Here is a 15,066-nt window from a genome sequence, read left to right as displayed (position 1 = left end):
AAGGTCACATCCCATACTGTGAGACCTTCATCATCTTCCACCTGCAAAGCAAGTAAGAAAAATTTGACTTGTTTCTCTTACTACAATGAAGATGTTTTAATTGAATGAAAAATACAGATCAGTAGGGCTGGGCGATATGGCCAAAAAAAAATTATCACGCTATTTTTTTTTCATATCAGTCGATATCGATAATTATCACGATAAATGTCAAATCTTTATTTCTTTCAAGCTTAAAGCCAGATTTTTGCTCCAAAATGAAAGTTGTAGAAACCAGACCATTAATTTTCCTTAACAAAATAAATATCTAAATAGAAAAATGTATTTCTTAGTTTCTGCATGTTCTAATGAGTGATATTGTTTCAAATCAAGAAACAGATTTGGGTTGACTGATAATATTAATAATAACATCACTTTTTTGTCTCTTAGAAATGCACATTTGATAGTAGCTTGAGTTAGGATGCAGAGGTAAATATTTGTTCATTATTAAAATCAGTAACAATTGTAGCAACCTCAGTTTTATAAGGTTACATTTATTCTGATTAAGCATTGGTCTCCCATAGTAGCATACATTTAAATCATGATAAACAGTTAAAACCATGGTACAACTATAACTATATGTTTTTTTTAGGTAGCCTATTTGTATGAAAAACAGTAGTCTAAAAACATTCAGTATAAATGCACACATGCTATAGCTTAATCTATACTATACTATAATTACCATAACTCCTGTATAAAAAATTCAGTGTGAATATCCCAAGTTTCTGCCACAATGCCTTGGTGCAGTGAGTGTTACTACAGTAAATCCATGGTAAATGATGGCGATGTGTAGATTGAAAAGCCTTCTGACTGTCTCGTGGCACACAGTGTTTCTCCTGTTTGGCTTTAAACTAGTTTAAATCCATTTTAAAGTAATTTGTGTTCATCGCTGAATTCAAGCAGTGGATCTCACAGCGCTGTTTAGTGCTCGCGTGACCAAGTAAACGCATCTGCTCTAGTGAGCATGCGCAGCGCGGCAGTTTGAACTTTGATCCGAGTGGATAAACGATCTGTGTGGCGCGCTTCAAATGAGTTGCGCTGTTTCGTTCCGCTTTTGGCGCATAAACATTATATCGAACATTTATCGAACTCGTCATATCGTTTTATCGAAGAAAATTGTATCATGATAATTATCGTTATTGAATTATCGCCCAGCCCTAGAGATCAGATATAATATTCACATATAATCAGAATCAGAATCAGAATGGATCTCCTTTTCCAGTGTGTATTTAGCCTGTTTATACAAGACATTGTACATAATACACTGCTGTTCAATGTAGATGATTCAATGTAAATGCAGCCTTGGTGATCATAAGAGACGTCTTTCAAAAACATTTTAAAAAATCTTACAGACCCCAACTTTTTAACATTAACGTATATTCAATATATAAAATTTAGTTTGTGGATTTGTAAAGGCATGAATGTTAGTACATGATGGAATTTACATTTTTAGATAAATTCTTCCATTAAACTGAATTTAGTACTTTCATCATTATTTTCTGATGATCAACATAGCAAATTACCTCTGAATCCACGTCCTCCACCTCTGCCTCCTCTGAATCCTCCACGTCCACCAAATCCTCCACCACCACCATTGCCACCACGATCTCCACGGAAGCCACCTGCAAATACATAATTCACTTTGTGGTTTATATCTTCAAAGGTAAACCACAATGTTACAGTTATGTAGATGTTATATTATGAGATGATAATAAAACTGAATCTATCATCATATGTATACTGTTTTCTTGTGTGATCTTACCTCCTCTCCCACCTCTTCCTCCTCCTCTACCTCCACGGGGTGGCCCCTTCTCACCTGGAGGCCTCGGGAGGAATCTCTGGAGGGGCATCAGCTTTATAGGGTCAATGAAGAACTGATGCAAGAGGAGAGAAAGAGAAAAGCTAATTAAATATATTGTCATAATACTGTAAGTTACATCCTAGGGAACTGATAAGAGGCAGAAAAGCCAAAGGAAGCAGCTAAAATTGCTTCTAAAAATCCCTTTGATATTCTGAAGCAGTATCTGCTTGTAAATTACAGATAATTTTAAAAGAACACCCACTGATCATTGTCTAATATTGAAAATAACTCTGATAAGTGGTGGGGTGTTCTTTAAAAAACATGATCGCACAAAATAAGACTTACTTTTGAAAAGTTATTTGGTGTGACATGCTGCATTCCAACATGTTTATATATATACCATTATCCTAGTTGTTTAACAACAACCAAGTGAGTTGTTTTGGTTCTTGTTAGTATGTCATAGGTCAAACGAGTTTGTCCCAGAATGCATTTATGCTATACATATATATATATATACACAGGGGTGCACAAGTTTTTCAGCCTGGTTCTCAAAAGAGCACCTGGACATTTGGTTTGGTCCTCACATTGCACATAGTGTAACTCATTGAATAAAACTATAATATAACTATAAAAAATTATAATAGTGATAATAATATTATTAATATTATTGCACTTTAATTTTTTTTTATAAAATAAAGTGTGATAATACTATTTTAAAATAAAAAGTGAGTATTATTAAATGATTTTTCATCATTTTCAAACTTAAAATCAGCAAGCTTTTATTTTGGCGTGTTGTCGAGAAGTAAGTATATGCGCTGCCGGGTTTAGCACTGCCAATTGAAGAGCGTAAGTCACACAGTTTTGCATTGTGCTTTAAAAACGGCAGCGGATAGCCTAGATCAGGGGTGCCCAAACTCGGTCCTGGAGATTTAAGCAATTTCTGTAAACTATTTATTTAAATATCACAATATTACTGGTTATCTGTGTGCAATTGTACAAAAAAAAGAAAAACTTTATTTTGCAAGATGTCACCAGGGGGCGACAAAATAACAAGTATAAACATGTAGAGGTTGTTGGTGGCTCCAGCCAACCGAGACAAGAGAAAACTGTCGGAATTGTCATAATAACGTTCTAACGGAATTGAAAATGCATGAACATTTTATGCTACTGTGTGTTTATATGATTTACGTGTTGCTCACAAAAACTTCTTTTTTTATGTGGACACAGTTATTGTCATATAGTGAAAGATTTGACTGAGAAGAGAGTTCTGTAGTAGGTATAGTGCAGAGGTGACCAGTCCTGCTCCTGGAGGGCCACTGTCCTGCAGAGTTCAGCTCCAACCCCAATTAAACAGACCTGAACCAGCTAATCAAGCTCTTATAGGCATACTAGAAACTTACCAGCAGGTGTGTTGAGGCAAGTTGGAACTAAACTCTGCAGGACACCGGCCCTCCAGGACCGAGTTTGGGCACCCCTGGCCTAGATTTATGCTCTCAGTTCAAATAGAAATAGTATACAGTATTACAGTTTGTTGATCTAAAATTGTAATTGTGCATTAACAGCTGTCAACCATATCGGTACACAAATGAGCGGTCTGAACTTATTTACAAAACACAATTTTTATTTTGGTGGTACCACTTATGTGCACCCTTGTATAAATACATATAATTACCATACATGCAGTTTTTATAATATTAACAGAGACTACAAAGAATATTCACTTTCCATTATACATTCATACAAATTTACAAACAAAAAAAAAGTATTAAAAAAGGTAACCACTTATGTGCACCCTTGTATAAATACATATAATTACCATACATGCAGTTTTTATAATATTAACAGAGACTACAAAGAATATTCACTTTCCATTATACATTCATACAAATTTACAAAAAAAAAAAAAAGTATTAAAAAAGGTAACAGACATGTTATGCTTCAAGTACCCACCTACTACTGAGAAAATTAACAATGACGTAACATGACGTGTGACCAAGTATGGTGACCCATACTCGGAATTTGTGCTCTGCATTTAACCCATCCAAGTGCACACACACCCGGAGCAGTGGGCAGCCAATGCTGCGGCGCCCGGGGAGCAGTTGGGGGTTCGGTGCCTTGTTCAAGGGTCTCACCTCAGTCGTGGTATTGAAGGTAGAAGAGCGCGCTGGTTATTCACTCCCCCCCACCTACAATTCCTGCCGGACCTGAGACTCAAACCCGCAAACCTTCGGGTTACAACCAACGGTTACAAGTACTCTAACCATTAGGCCACGACTGCACCCCTTACCATGGGAATAAGGTTCAAAACATCACTACACATCTAAGAAACCAAAAAGACTAAACTTACCTTCTGTAACTTCTTGAAGGAGGATGCCTTCATATTTTCAGAAAGTTTGACTGAAAAACACTGAGGAATTTGATAAGAAATTGAAATGAAAATGAACTGAAATTAAATTTAGCTCATTAACTCTGCAAAATCTGACATATGAAATAATGGTAGAATATTAATGATAAAAAATTTAAAATTGTATTTGTATTATTATTAAACTAAATATTTAAAAACGTACAAAAAACATTTTCATACATTTTGAAATATTTATAACATGACAGTTATATGTATACAGTTTTGCGTTTATAAAGATTGTTAAAGATTTTACAACAAAAAGGTGTGCAAAACAGCCTGAAAGACATTTTAGAATTATATAGGTCTTTAACTTGCTAAAAATATTAACTATATAAAACATTAGTAGAAATATTAATACAAATATGATCTATATTCAAAGGGCATCTATCAAGTTGTGTACAACAGGTTTTTAGCAAAAAGTTTTGAGCTTGTTATTATTTTTGAGCCCTTTGAAATTCATGTCAAAAAAAGAAAACAGTAGGCTTTTACAAGGTTAATTATACAAGAACCCTTCATCTGACGTAAGTATGAAGTTTTGAAGCCTTTGTAACATCTGACAGCACTGTCAAGATCTCACGCAATAACATGTAAGGATACAAAATCACGAAGCTGCCCAAAGATCTCGTACACTTTTCCAATTTGCTCTTTGTTGTCCAGATATACAGGAGCGTTGAAGTAGGGCACTTTGTTGTCCTCCGTCACACATTTACAGACAATATTATCCTCACAGGGGTGCATGAACTCTCCCAAAGCTGAGACACGAGGAGTATGAATACCAATTATAACCTGACATACAGCAACCGCAAGCTAATGCAAACAGAAAGAGAAGCGTGAGGAGAACAAAGGTACCTTACCGACAACATACTCCGGTGGTCCGAAGTCTTGATTTCTGTGAAATCCACCTCTGCCACCTCGACCCCCTCCAAATCCGCCTCCACGACCACCACCTCTGTTAAAACCACCGCCACGACCCCCTCCTCGACCACCACCCCCGCGGAATGACATGACAGAGATCCTGTAAAACACATAAAAACGATCTCTGGCTAAATAGGATAACGCAAATGTTAAACGACAAGAAATCAAAACGAAGTCTGATCATCGTGACCCAAACAAACCCTGAAAGAAAAGACTGCATCTTCAGGTTTAACGCAAATAGTTTTAGGATTGTATTTAAAACACTACTTATCATAAAATCATAAGCATAAACATTCAGGAAAGAAATGACAGTCACGGTAGTGGAGTAAAGTTAACAGTTACTATCGAGGTTAGCCTTTTAGCATGTCTAATACTTCTGAGTGCAAAAAAAATACAGACAAATATTACCAGAAAGTATTCTACACACACGTTACCGTAAAACTGACAAGCGAAAAATACAATTTACACAAAATAATGTTATTTTTAGCAGCATCATATGACCCCTTTAAAGATGATTGTCTAGACTAGCTGTTGACTCTTCTTCGGGTTTTAACGGCAGCTTGCATCCTTAACGTTGCATTACTGCCATCTTCTGGTTCTAGTTATTTCCCATATACTTTAGTCATCATTCTTGTCATGAGTCCCGTTTTAGTCAGAAAGCAAATCAAATATTTCATTCCTTGTTCACTCCTACTCCACGTCCTGTTAGTCCTATTTTTTCCATGTCATGTATCATATCCATCCTCTGTAATTCATATTTTGAACCATTAATAAGCACATGTTCTACAGTCTCAGGTATTTGGCACTGGTCACAAAACCCAGTTGGATGTTTTCCCATAATATGAAGTGTGCTATTTAATTTATTATGCCCTATTCTTACTCTGGTCATAATAGTCTCTTCTCTCCTGTTTCCTCCCCTATTTTCCACAGTGACAACTTTTTTTAATCAAATATAAATGTCTTCCTTTTAGTTCTTGATCCCACCTTTGTTGCCATTCTTTAATAATTTTTCCCCACACTATACTCTTTCCTTCTGATCTTGAAAGACGCTGTTGACTCTGGAAACACATGTGCCTACACTGCCTGCCGTAAATGAACACCGACTCACAGACTGTCGTAAAAACGGAAGTGAATACCATGTTTGGGCGGAAGAGTCAGTCAAGTAAAAGCAGAAGATTGACAGTTTATGCAAGATACAGTATAATTTGTAGAGAGAATACATTTAAAATAAATAGAGAATGTACATTAAAACAAATCTTTTTAAGCTATTATACCTTTTAAAAATATTGTAGCGTTCTCGAGACAATAACGAGGCGTTTTGCAGTACAAGGGGTGTTCTTCCACAGCCACGCCGTACACACCCCGACGCACTGGAACCAGCGGGGAACTCTTCTGCCTCTCTTTCCCCAGTAGGCTACTCCCCTCACACACACACACCCAGTAAGCGGGGCTTGTCCCAACTCACACAGAACATTTAACAACAACAGAATAAAGTGCAAGATTAACATTAACACATTCTTTTAACAACAGTAACCTTTTTGAACACGCTACGATATATTTTCATCATTCAGCTTAGTGTATGTTGAATTAATAATTTTTAATGAAGTTGAGGATTTAGTACATTTTTGTTACACGTTCGTTTTAATTTCACATAATAATATGTTTCATTTTAGCTATTATTTTAGCATATCATTATTAAAGTTTTTTTTTATTGGTTATTAATAAATTTAATGTAGTAACTTAATTTAAGCTTATTCCAAATGTCATATCATTTTTTTAATAATTTTTGTTATTATTATTCACATAACGAATCTCATACCCTTGTTAGATCAGATAAAAGTCACAAACATATTTTTTGCTTGAAACATTATGAACAGCAGCTACGTACGCTAATTATTTTCCATTGCCTTTCTGTTCCTATGAATAGATGCCCATAGAAATGGATGCCCATCTCGAGGTATCTAGAGATTACGTCAGCTCCAGCGTGGATACAGCCTCATAGAAACACTTCAGATGACCCAACACCATTGAAGAGATGATGCTGACCCCTGCGAGGACCCCAGATGACGCCAACTTGAATCTGCCAAAATGTCTCTATATTAATCATTATGATCACACTTGTGATAATCGCTTTAATGAGCTTCTGCCTAAAATTAATTAATGTTAGCTAACTGTATGAATCTATTATCTTAAACTGTTCATTTGTGAAATGAACATTACTTGGACACATTCACTTTTGATAACAGATCACTCTAAATTGTAATGTAGACACATGCATTTTCTGTAAAGCTGCTTTGAAACTATGTGTATTGTGAAAAGCACTATACAAATAAATTTGAATTGTTTTTTTATTCCACATAATAATGATTAATTTATAGTAGGCCTACTTTTATAGAACTCAGTTTACAGAGCCTGTAAATAAATATGAAGACAACTAAGCTGACAAAAAAAAAAAAAAAATGAGGAAAGTAGCCTACTTTACAGAGATTTTGAAGAAGAAAGTGTAGAGTCTAAATGATCTGTCGCCCATGTAAGAAATATGAATGCATGCACTGCGGAAACAGCAGGGGTCAGTCTTGACACATGATGAGCTGAGCAGCGGCACATTACAATATCTCTGGAGGGGCTGTAATGATAGTGAGGGACCAGAACATTTGGATTCTGATCAGGGAACTGCTGGCTCTCCTGGGTCTGCACAGGAGAAGGCAATATCTGTAAATAGAAGTCAGTTTCCCCCGAATCTCTCTACCTCATTTTTTTTTTTTTTTAGTTTTTCTTGAATGCCTCGGGCAACTGTCAGCATCCAGCATGGGAACTTGAGTAGTGTACCGAAGAAGAGGGAGAGAGCGCTAGACAGCCAGAGAGAGAGCACCCTACATCAAAAGGAGTGCCATACTTTATGTGGAGCTTATTATAACCTTGTGTTGTATATCTTGTACCACAAATACCTTTACACTCTCCCTTAAACCTTTTAGAAAATAAATCCTGCCTTTATACCTGCACATCCTCAAAATTATAACCTTGTGCTGTATATCTTGTACCACAAATACCTTTACACTTTCCCTTAAACCTTTTAGAGAATAAATCCTGCCTTTACACCTGCACGTCCTCAAACTCAACAGTGACTGGAATTTTGACTTTATCTCTTCTTGGCTGACTGAGAGACACTACAGCATCTGAATTGCAATATTTTATGTTAGGCTAGCACACACATGCTCAGAAGCTATGCTGCTTTTCATAGAGGAGATGGAAGACATACACAACCAGTGTTTTGTATTTGCAAAAATGTGTCTAAATGGATGACACAGTTACAAAACAGAACTGTAAAACTATATTTTGTTCCTAATACACTTTGCATTCAACGTATACACCTGCACTTGACGAGACCTTCATACTGAGTACAAAATATGACAATTTTAAATATTGAATAATATTTAATTTTAGAAGAACCAATTTTATCCATCAAGGAAAAAAAGCATTCAAAAGGTGTCTTAAAAATGCTTGCCAATTTAAATTCCTCATTCTTACTCTTGCGAGGCTCACAAGTTCTTTACTTTGTAAAACTTGTTGTAAATTACCACAATGTGTGGCCTCTCTACAAATTCCTTTTGCACCTTTCAGGACATGAACAATGTGATTTAATTGCACAAATGTGGAATGGTTCGTATCCTGTCTTATCGATTTCATGGTTGGATAATCCGTGATTGTCACAGTGGCCAGTCAGATTACGGGGTAAAGAAGGCAATGTGGCCTTTTAGACTGTAATGGGGGATTCCTATTTAGTTTTTTTTTTTTTTTTTTTTTTTTGTACTTACATAGCTTTACAAATCCTTTTATCTCTCCTAAGTGTAAGTACATTTCCGCTCTGGCATAATTACACACGGAGGGAAGCCCATGGACCACTAAGCACCTCATTAGATCCAAAAAGTAGTTTATTCTGGATTTGTTTGGGATGCAAATACCAAAAGATGTCTCGCACACTTTTTGTACATTTTCATAATGGGCCTCATTTGGTAACTGAGAAAAAGAACATTTTTTGTGCCAAAAAAAAAAATAAAAAATCACATACAGATATAATATTTTATAACATTTTATATTTAATATTGTATATAAAATGTTATATGTATTTTCAATTACAATGGCATTTAGGCTATATAGTTAAAAGGTTTCTTTTTCAAATAAATGTTGTTCTTTTAAACTTTCTAGTCACCAAAAAAAAATACAATTCTGAATAAATAAATAAATAAATAATCATGATTTCTAAAAAATATTAAGCAACACTTAAATTGCTTTCAACACTGATCATATAATCGGCACCAAATCATTGCACGGTACACAGTGATTTCTGAAGGATCATGTTACACTGAAGACTGGAGCATGGCTGCTAAAAATTCAGGTTTGCCACCACAAGAATAAATTAGTTTATAAAATATGTTATAAAATGTTACTGTATTTTAGATCAAATAAATGCAGCCTTGATGAGCATATATTTATATATGGACATACAAACCTGTTGTGAAACTTTGCTCAAGATACTTTTACACAACTTGCTCACAATTATTAATGAAACCCAGTGTCATTGGCTTCTTTTTCCCCTCGCTTAGGCTGCTGTGCACAAATAAGCCTATACCATCATTACTTGTGGATATACAGGTGGAGACAGAAGAAGACAGAAGGAAAGAAAGAACATAACTGAATGAAATTACTTATGTGGGTGAGGGCTTGTATCCAATTTGTGTTCAGGATGACACTGAATGCAAAGCACAGATCCAAGCCAAACCAACACTGCATCATTATTCTGGCCATTGATTTTCCACTGGGCCTCCAAAGGGCCTTGTGCTCTTTGAAACGAAGTATAAACAAAGTACCGGCATGACATAACATCATTTTTTATTCTGCTTCAGGTGGCAGCAAGCCCAGTGGATTAGAGGTTTCACTCAAAGAAATGCAAGTGTGCATGTGTGTGTCCATTTCAAATGGCACACTGTTCTCTCAGCCCGTGTGAATGACACTCGTTCTCTGATCAGGTTGAGTCAGTGCATTCTGAGTGGGAGAGGAGAACTGAGCGTTCAGTGACATCTGAAGACAGGTCATCTTATGCTTAGAGCCAGGCTGTGATGCATTCTGAGTTGGCATTTCACCTCTCGAGATGAGAGACGATATGAGCTGGCATTATGTTTGGTTTCCTTTAATGCTTTGACAGGCTGCATGGGTCCGATTTAACCAAACTGAGTGAAGTGTTACGACCAAGGGTGGGAAGAACAGCAGTGATAAAGGTCATATCTGTTAAGATTCCAAAGTTATTTGTTGGTTTTGTATCGGTAGACGAGTTTACTGTAGTTTACAAGAAAAAAAAAAAGTCAGATTTTTGACTGTTTCTTCAAATTCAATGTTTATGTTCCACTCCATTGTCAAGAATTTCAATGAGTCTGTAACCCTATTCATGTTTTCTTAGGCGGCAGATGGACTCTTTGATTACATTAAGAGAATATCACCATAATGGTACAGCTACAAATGGGAAACAAAAAAGTCCATGCCACCAGGTCAGATAATTGTTAGCTACAAGCAGACGAATCTCTTTTTTTGTACTTTGATGTTAGTAAATCAAATACTTTAATGTATTGAAATTGCTTCCCTTTGATATCGGACCGTTTTACACATTCCATCCTGCTTTGCCTTCTCCATTCCATTCAGTACAGCAACGATGACCAAGATTATACCCTGAAAGCACCAATACATACAAATAGCAGTGTCATTAGAGCTGAGAGGTTTTCCATGCTCTCCCTGCCCCTACTGTTCATCCACACAATCCTTTCAACAAAATCAGAGAAGAAAATGTGTATTATTAGGTTTCCCATTCTCTTTAATAAGTGATAGACGAGTGCATATCCTTTCCAGGTCAGACTGGTCTGCAGGGCGTTATCAGGTGCCATCACTGGATAAATGGACCAAGAGACTTTTGAATTCTTACGTGGGTCAAAGTAGGGTAAAATATTTGTTAATGGATCCAGTTCAAAAGAACAATTTGTTAAAAATTACCTGTTATACTCCTCTGAAGAACACACTAATAGGGGCTTGGGTGCACTTGAGGATTTTCTTTTTCTTTTGTGAATAATTAATTATTGTTCTGTTTCTCTTTCTTTTTTATTAATTTTGTCATTTTGGAGCTCAAAAGCCTCTTCATTCACATGCATCATACCTTCATCATAGAGTGGCAAGGATATTCTTCAATTAACTTTTTATGCTATATAGAAGAAAGAAAGTCATATGGGTTTGACACAAGGCTAGTAAATAATAACATAATTTTCAGTGTTGGTTGAATTCTACCTTTAAAAATCGTAAAGGTTTGATCACATATATAGGTGAACCATGATGTTGAGAGCCACTGAGGTCATACGGTAGTATAGCTCTACCACGATTAAGGCCTCAAGTCAAGGAACTGCGTGACATGATTAGATATATTTTTGCACTGAGAAGATCACTAACTTTTAGAGAAAGAGTTAAGTACGAGGTTTGTTCACTTTAATCTCGTCTGATTTCGGTCATGTAATTTTCGAGTGAACCCTAAGACCTTGATGTGATGATTCAGGTTTTGATTGAAGTTGAAAATAATGGCAGTCATGACAAAATAAACAAAAACATGACGTGTTTTTTAAATATTTATTTCTCGAATCATACTTCTCAAATTGTCCCAGGCCATTTTGTGGTAAAATACTTCTAGTCCCCCCACAAATCCTCCTCACTTTTTCCATTATATGTCACATCAATGTTTCAATAGCCACTGTGTTTGTGCCCAATATGGTTCCATTTATATTTAATATCTGCTTCATCCAAGATATTCTGCCGACCATAGCAGTGCTGATTCATGCAGTGCCAAGAGCAGAACCCAGCAGACACAGCAAGACTTGATATGTCCTTATACCTGGTGGTGGTGTGTTGTTTCTTTACCATTGAGAGTTTTCTAGTTGTCAACAAAGAATCCAAGCCGTGTATTTCAAAGGCATGCCACCAATGACACATTAAACAATTGCTAACATTGTTACAAGACAAAGTCTTCATTCAGCATGACAGATCGTTGACAAAGGTAGGGTTAAAAGGAAAAGCATTTTACAAGCTTTTTTTTTTTTTTACTGGTTACTGTGGACCTTTGTGGTAATGCAGTTTATTATTATTTTTCTTTATATTTAGTTGTTAAAAAAAATAATTTTAAATCAATTTGATTAAAATGTACTATTCATTTATTTAGTATTTTTGTTAAATTAAGTAATTTATTGAAACTTACATGAACTTCTCTTGTTACTAACCTTAGGATGAATCGGGTAATAGTGGATAGTACTATCCAAATATAACTAAATGGTATGCAATGATATAAAAATTTGCATGCAATTATTATAGGAATAGTTTACCCGGAAATTATGTATTTCACTGCTGATATTAAAAGAGAAATTTGCGGAAAAGTTTCTGAGATCTGCAGGGGGAGGATTTTCAGAGACTATACAAAACAAAATTTCAGTTTGCTCCTCAAACAAAGCTCAAAATGTTTCGGCATACACTGTAAAGTACACGTCATATTGAACTTTATGGTTCTTTTATATATTTTTTGTTGTTGTTGTTGTTTGTTTGTTTGTTTTTTCCCTAGAAAAAATCTCAGATGCCACTGCCCTTTAGTTCTGAGGACCCAATATTCTAAGTTTTGATGACTATCTTGACTGTTCAAGTTTTTTCATTTTCTACTAGCTGCCCCACTTGCGCCTGATAGTGCTATGTGTTTTTCACAATGCCCTTGAATCAAAATAAATGAATAGTTGTACATAAAATAACAGTAAATAAAACAATAATAAAACAAACCCTGACATGCATCTCTACTTTTTTTTTAGCTCATGGTGACATCATTGTGAGATCAAATTGTTGACTGGGTTGTTTACCCGTGGGGACCTCAATTTAGGTCCCCACTGTGACATTAAACATTTCAAATATATATATATATATTTGAAATGTTTAATGTTTAATTGAATACCCCTGGCATATAGGTTTGGATAAACATAGAGGTGAATAAGTAATGATAGAATTTTTTCACTTTTGTCTGAAGCATGCACAATGGTCTTTCACGCATAAGCTGCATGGACTGGATTCTAAAGCATGCTTCACAGATGACAGGCTGAGATGCTGAGAAACGAAAGAAGTGAGTGACGTGACACGTGGCCAAGTATGTCTTATACTCAGAATTTGTGCTCTGTATTTCCCATCCAAGTGCACACACACCCACATCCGGAGCAGTGGGCAGCCTTTTTTTGCAGCGGTGCCCTAGGAGCAAATGGGGGTTTAGTGCCTTGCTCAAGGGCACCTCAGTCATGGGTATTGAAGGTGGAAGAGAGCACTGGTCATTAAAAAAAAAAAAGTCCTGGCTGCAGAACTCAGTACCTATTAGCAAAGACTGCAGATTTCGAATAAATTGAGATGAATGGGAATATAAATGTATAGCTTTCTGCAGCTAATACGGACCTTCTTAGTATTGCTGGTCTGGGTAAATTTGTCTAAGAGAGAGAGAAAAGGTGTGAGGTGAGAAGATAGGAGTCATTTAAGCACTGACACGTCCACCCACACTGATACTGCAGCAGCTCCTCATCTGCAGTTCTATGTTAAACACTATTGTTCGTCCTTCCCCTCTCACTCATCTCTGAATTCTGTCCGTTGTGTCCACAGTTTTTATTGCAGTCTTTCTCAAGTGTGCTCTCGAACTCTGCCTCTACCCCATGTTTGTTTTGAAAAGTGGACAAGAATACATCCTTTGAGATGGACATTTGTGTTACTTGGGCTTTCTTTTTGTCTTTTGAAATAATAAAAAGATGAATAAAACTCACACAGTACAAACACTTTATCTGATACAGTTTTGCAGAGAAAAGAAAGTTGTATAGAAAACAGAGTTATTTGCATACAGTCAAGTATTCCTAGTATATACATACTATCAATGCATTACTGTTGTATACTATATTCTATATGGACAACTGTACAAGTTTGAAGAGCCAGTTGGCTTTTTGATCAAATCATTCTCATTTTTAACTCTAGAATATGCAGATGCATTAGCTTGACCAGAGAGTACAATTTATATTTGACATAAACAAATAAAGGTTTTTAATGACATCAATGGTTCCATGAAAAACCTTTAGAATCCATGGAAACTTTCCATTCAACAAAAGTGGAAAATCTATTATACTATTATTTATTATATTATATTATATATTATGCTGAAAAGTTTATTTAGAGTTTTAAAATCTTCTTCACACTAAAACAAAAATGGTTGCTTTAATAACTGTTCACTGGGTTCTTTGGGAAACCAAAAATGGTTCTTCCGTGGCATCACTTTGAAAACCCCTTTTGGAACCTTTATTTTAAGAGTGTATGTTACTGAACACTTTGTCTTGCTTAATGGTTCAAATAAAGTACTCAAACGAACCTTTGAAGGAACAGTTAATTCAAAAATGGAAATTTGCTGATTATTTACTCAACCACAGGCCATCCAAGATAGTATGTTTCTTCATCAGAACAGAGTTGGAGACATTTAGCATTACATCACTTGCTCAAAATGATCCTCTGCATGGATGGATGAATGGGTGCCGTCAGAATGAGAGTTCAAACAGCTGATAAAAACATCACAGTGATCCACACAACTCCAATCCATCAAGTAATGTTTTGTGAAGTGAAAAGCTGTGTGTTTGTAAGAAACAAATCCATCATTAAGGCGTTTTAACTTTAAACCGCCACTTTTGGCCAAACGACGAGTTCATAATCCATAATAATGCTTTATCCAGTGAAAACGTCCATCCCCTGTTGCCCTCTCAAATCAAAAACCACCAACATATTTGTTTACAACTGTCTTGGACCATTTTCGCTTGTAAACAGTGCTTTATCT

At 35.8% G+C, this 15,066-nt stretch overlaps 1 protein-coding gene across 2 annotated transcripts in view; it reads right to left on the bottom strand.

The window, feature by feature from the left end:
- The window catches only part of LOC107696299 (H/ACA ribonucleoprotein complex subunit 1-like), a 9,338-nt gene extending 3,034 nt beyond the window's left edge, over positions 1 to 6,304 (bottom strand). The window contains exons 1-6 of one of the 2 annotated variants that reach the window (XM_016496589.1): positions 6,141 to 6,304; positions 5,096 to 5,256; positions 4,839 to 4,993; positions 4,185 to 4,244; positions 1,799 to 1,910; positions 1,560 to 1,658 (exon numbers count right to left, since the gene is read on the bottom strand). In XM_016496589.1, the coding sequence (XP_016352075.1) occupies positions 1,560 to 1,658; positions 1,799 to 1,910; positions 4,185 to 4,244; positions 4,839 to 4,993; positions 5,096 to 5,256; positions 6,141 to 6,295 (742 nt within the window). In that variant the 5' untranslated portion in view covers positions 6,296 to 6,304. Of the gene's footprint in view, positions 1 to 1,391; positions 1,659 to 1,798; positions 1,911 to 4,184; positions 4,245 to 4,838; positions 4,994 to 5,095; positions 5,257 to 6,140 lie in introns of those variants that run through there. The other variant, XM_016496588.1, reaches the window with a different exon arrangement.
- Positions 6,305 to 15,066: the final 8,762 nt, after the last annotated feature.

This window comes from Sinocyclocheilus anshuiensis, unplaced genomic scaffold (assembly GCF_001515605.1).
Source record: "Sinocyclocheilus anshuiensis isolate Anshui unplaced genomic scaffold, SAMN03320099.WGS_v1.1 scaffold1011, whole genome shotgun sequence".
NCBI lineage: Eukaryota > Metazoa > Chordata > Actinopteri > Cypriniformes > Cyprinidae > Sinocyclocheilus > Sinocyclocheilus anshuiensis.
Note: the sequence above shows the minus strand (reverse complement) of the source record. Positions and strands in the feature narration are given on the sequence as shown.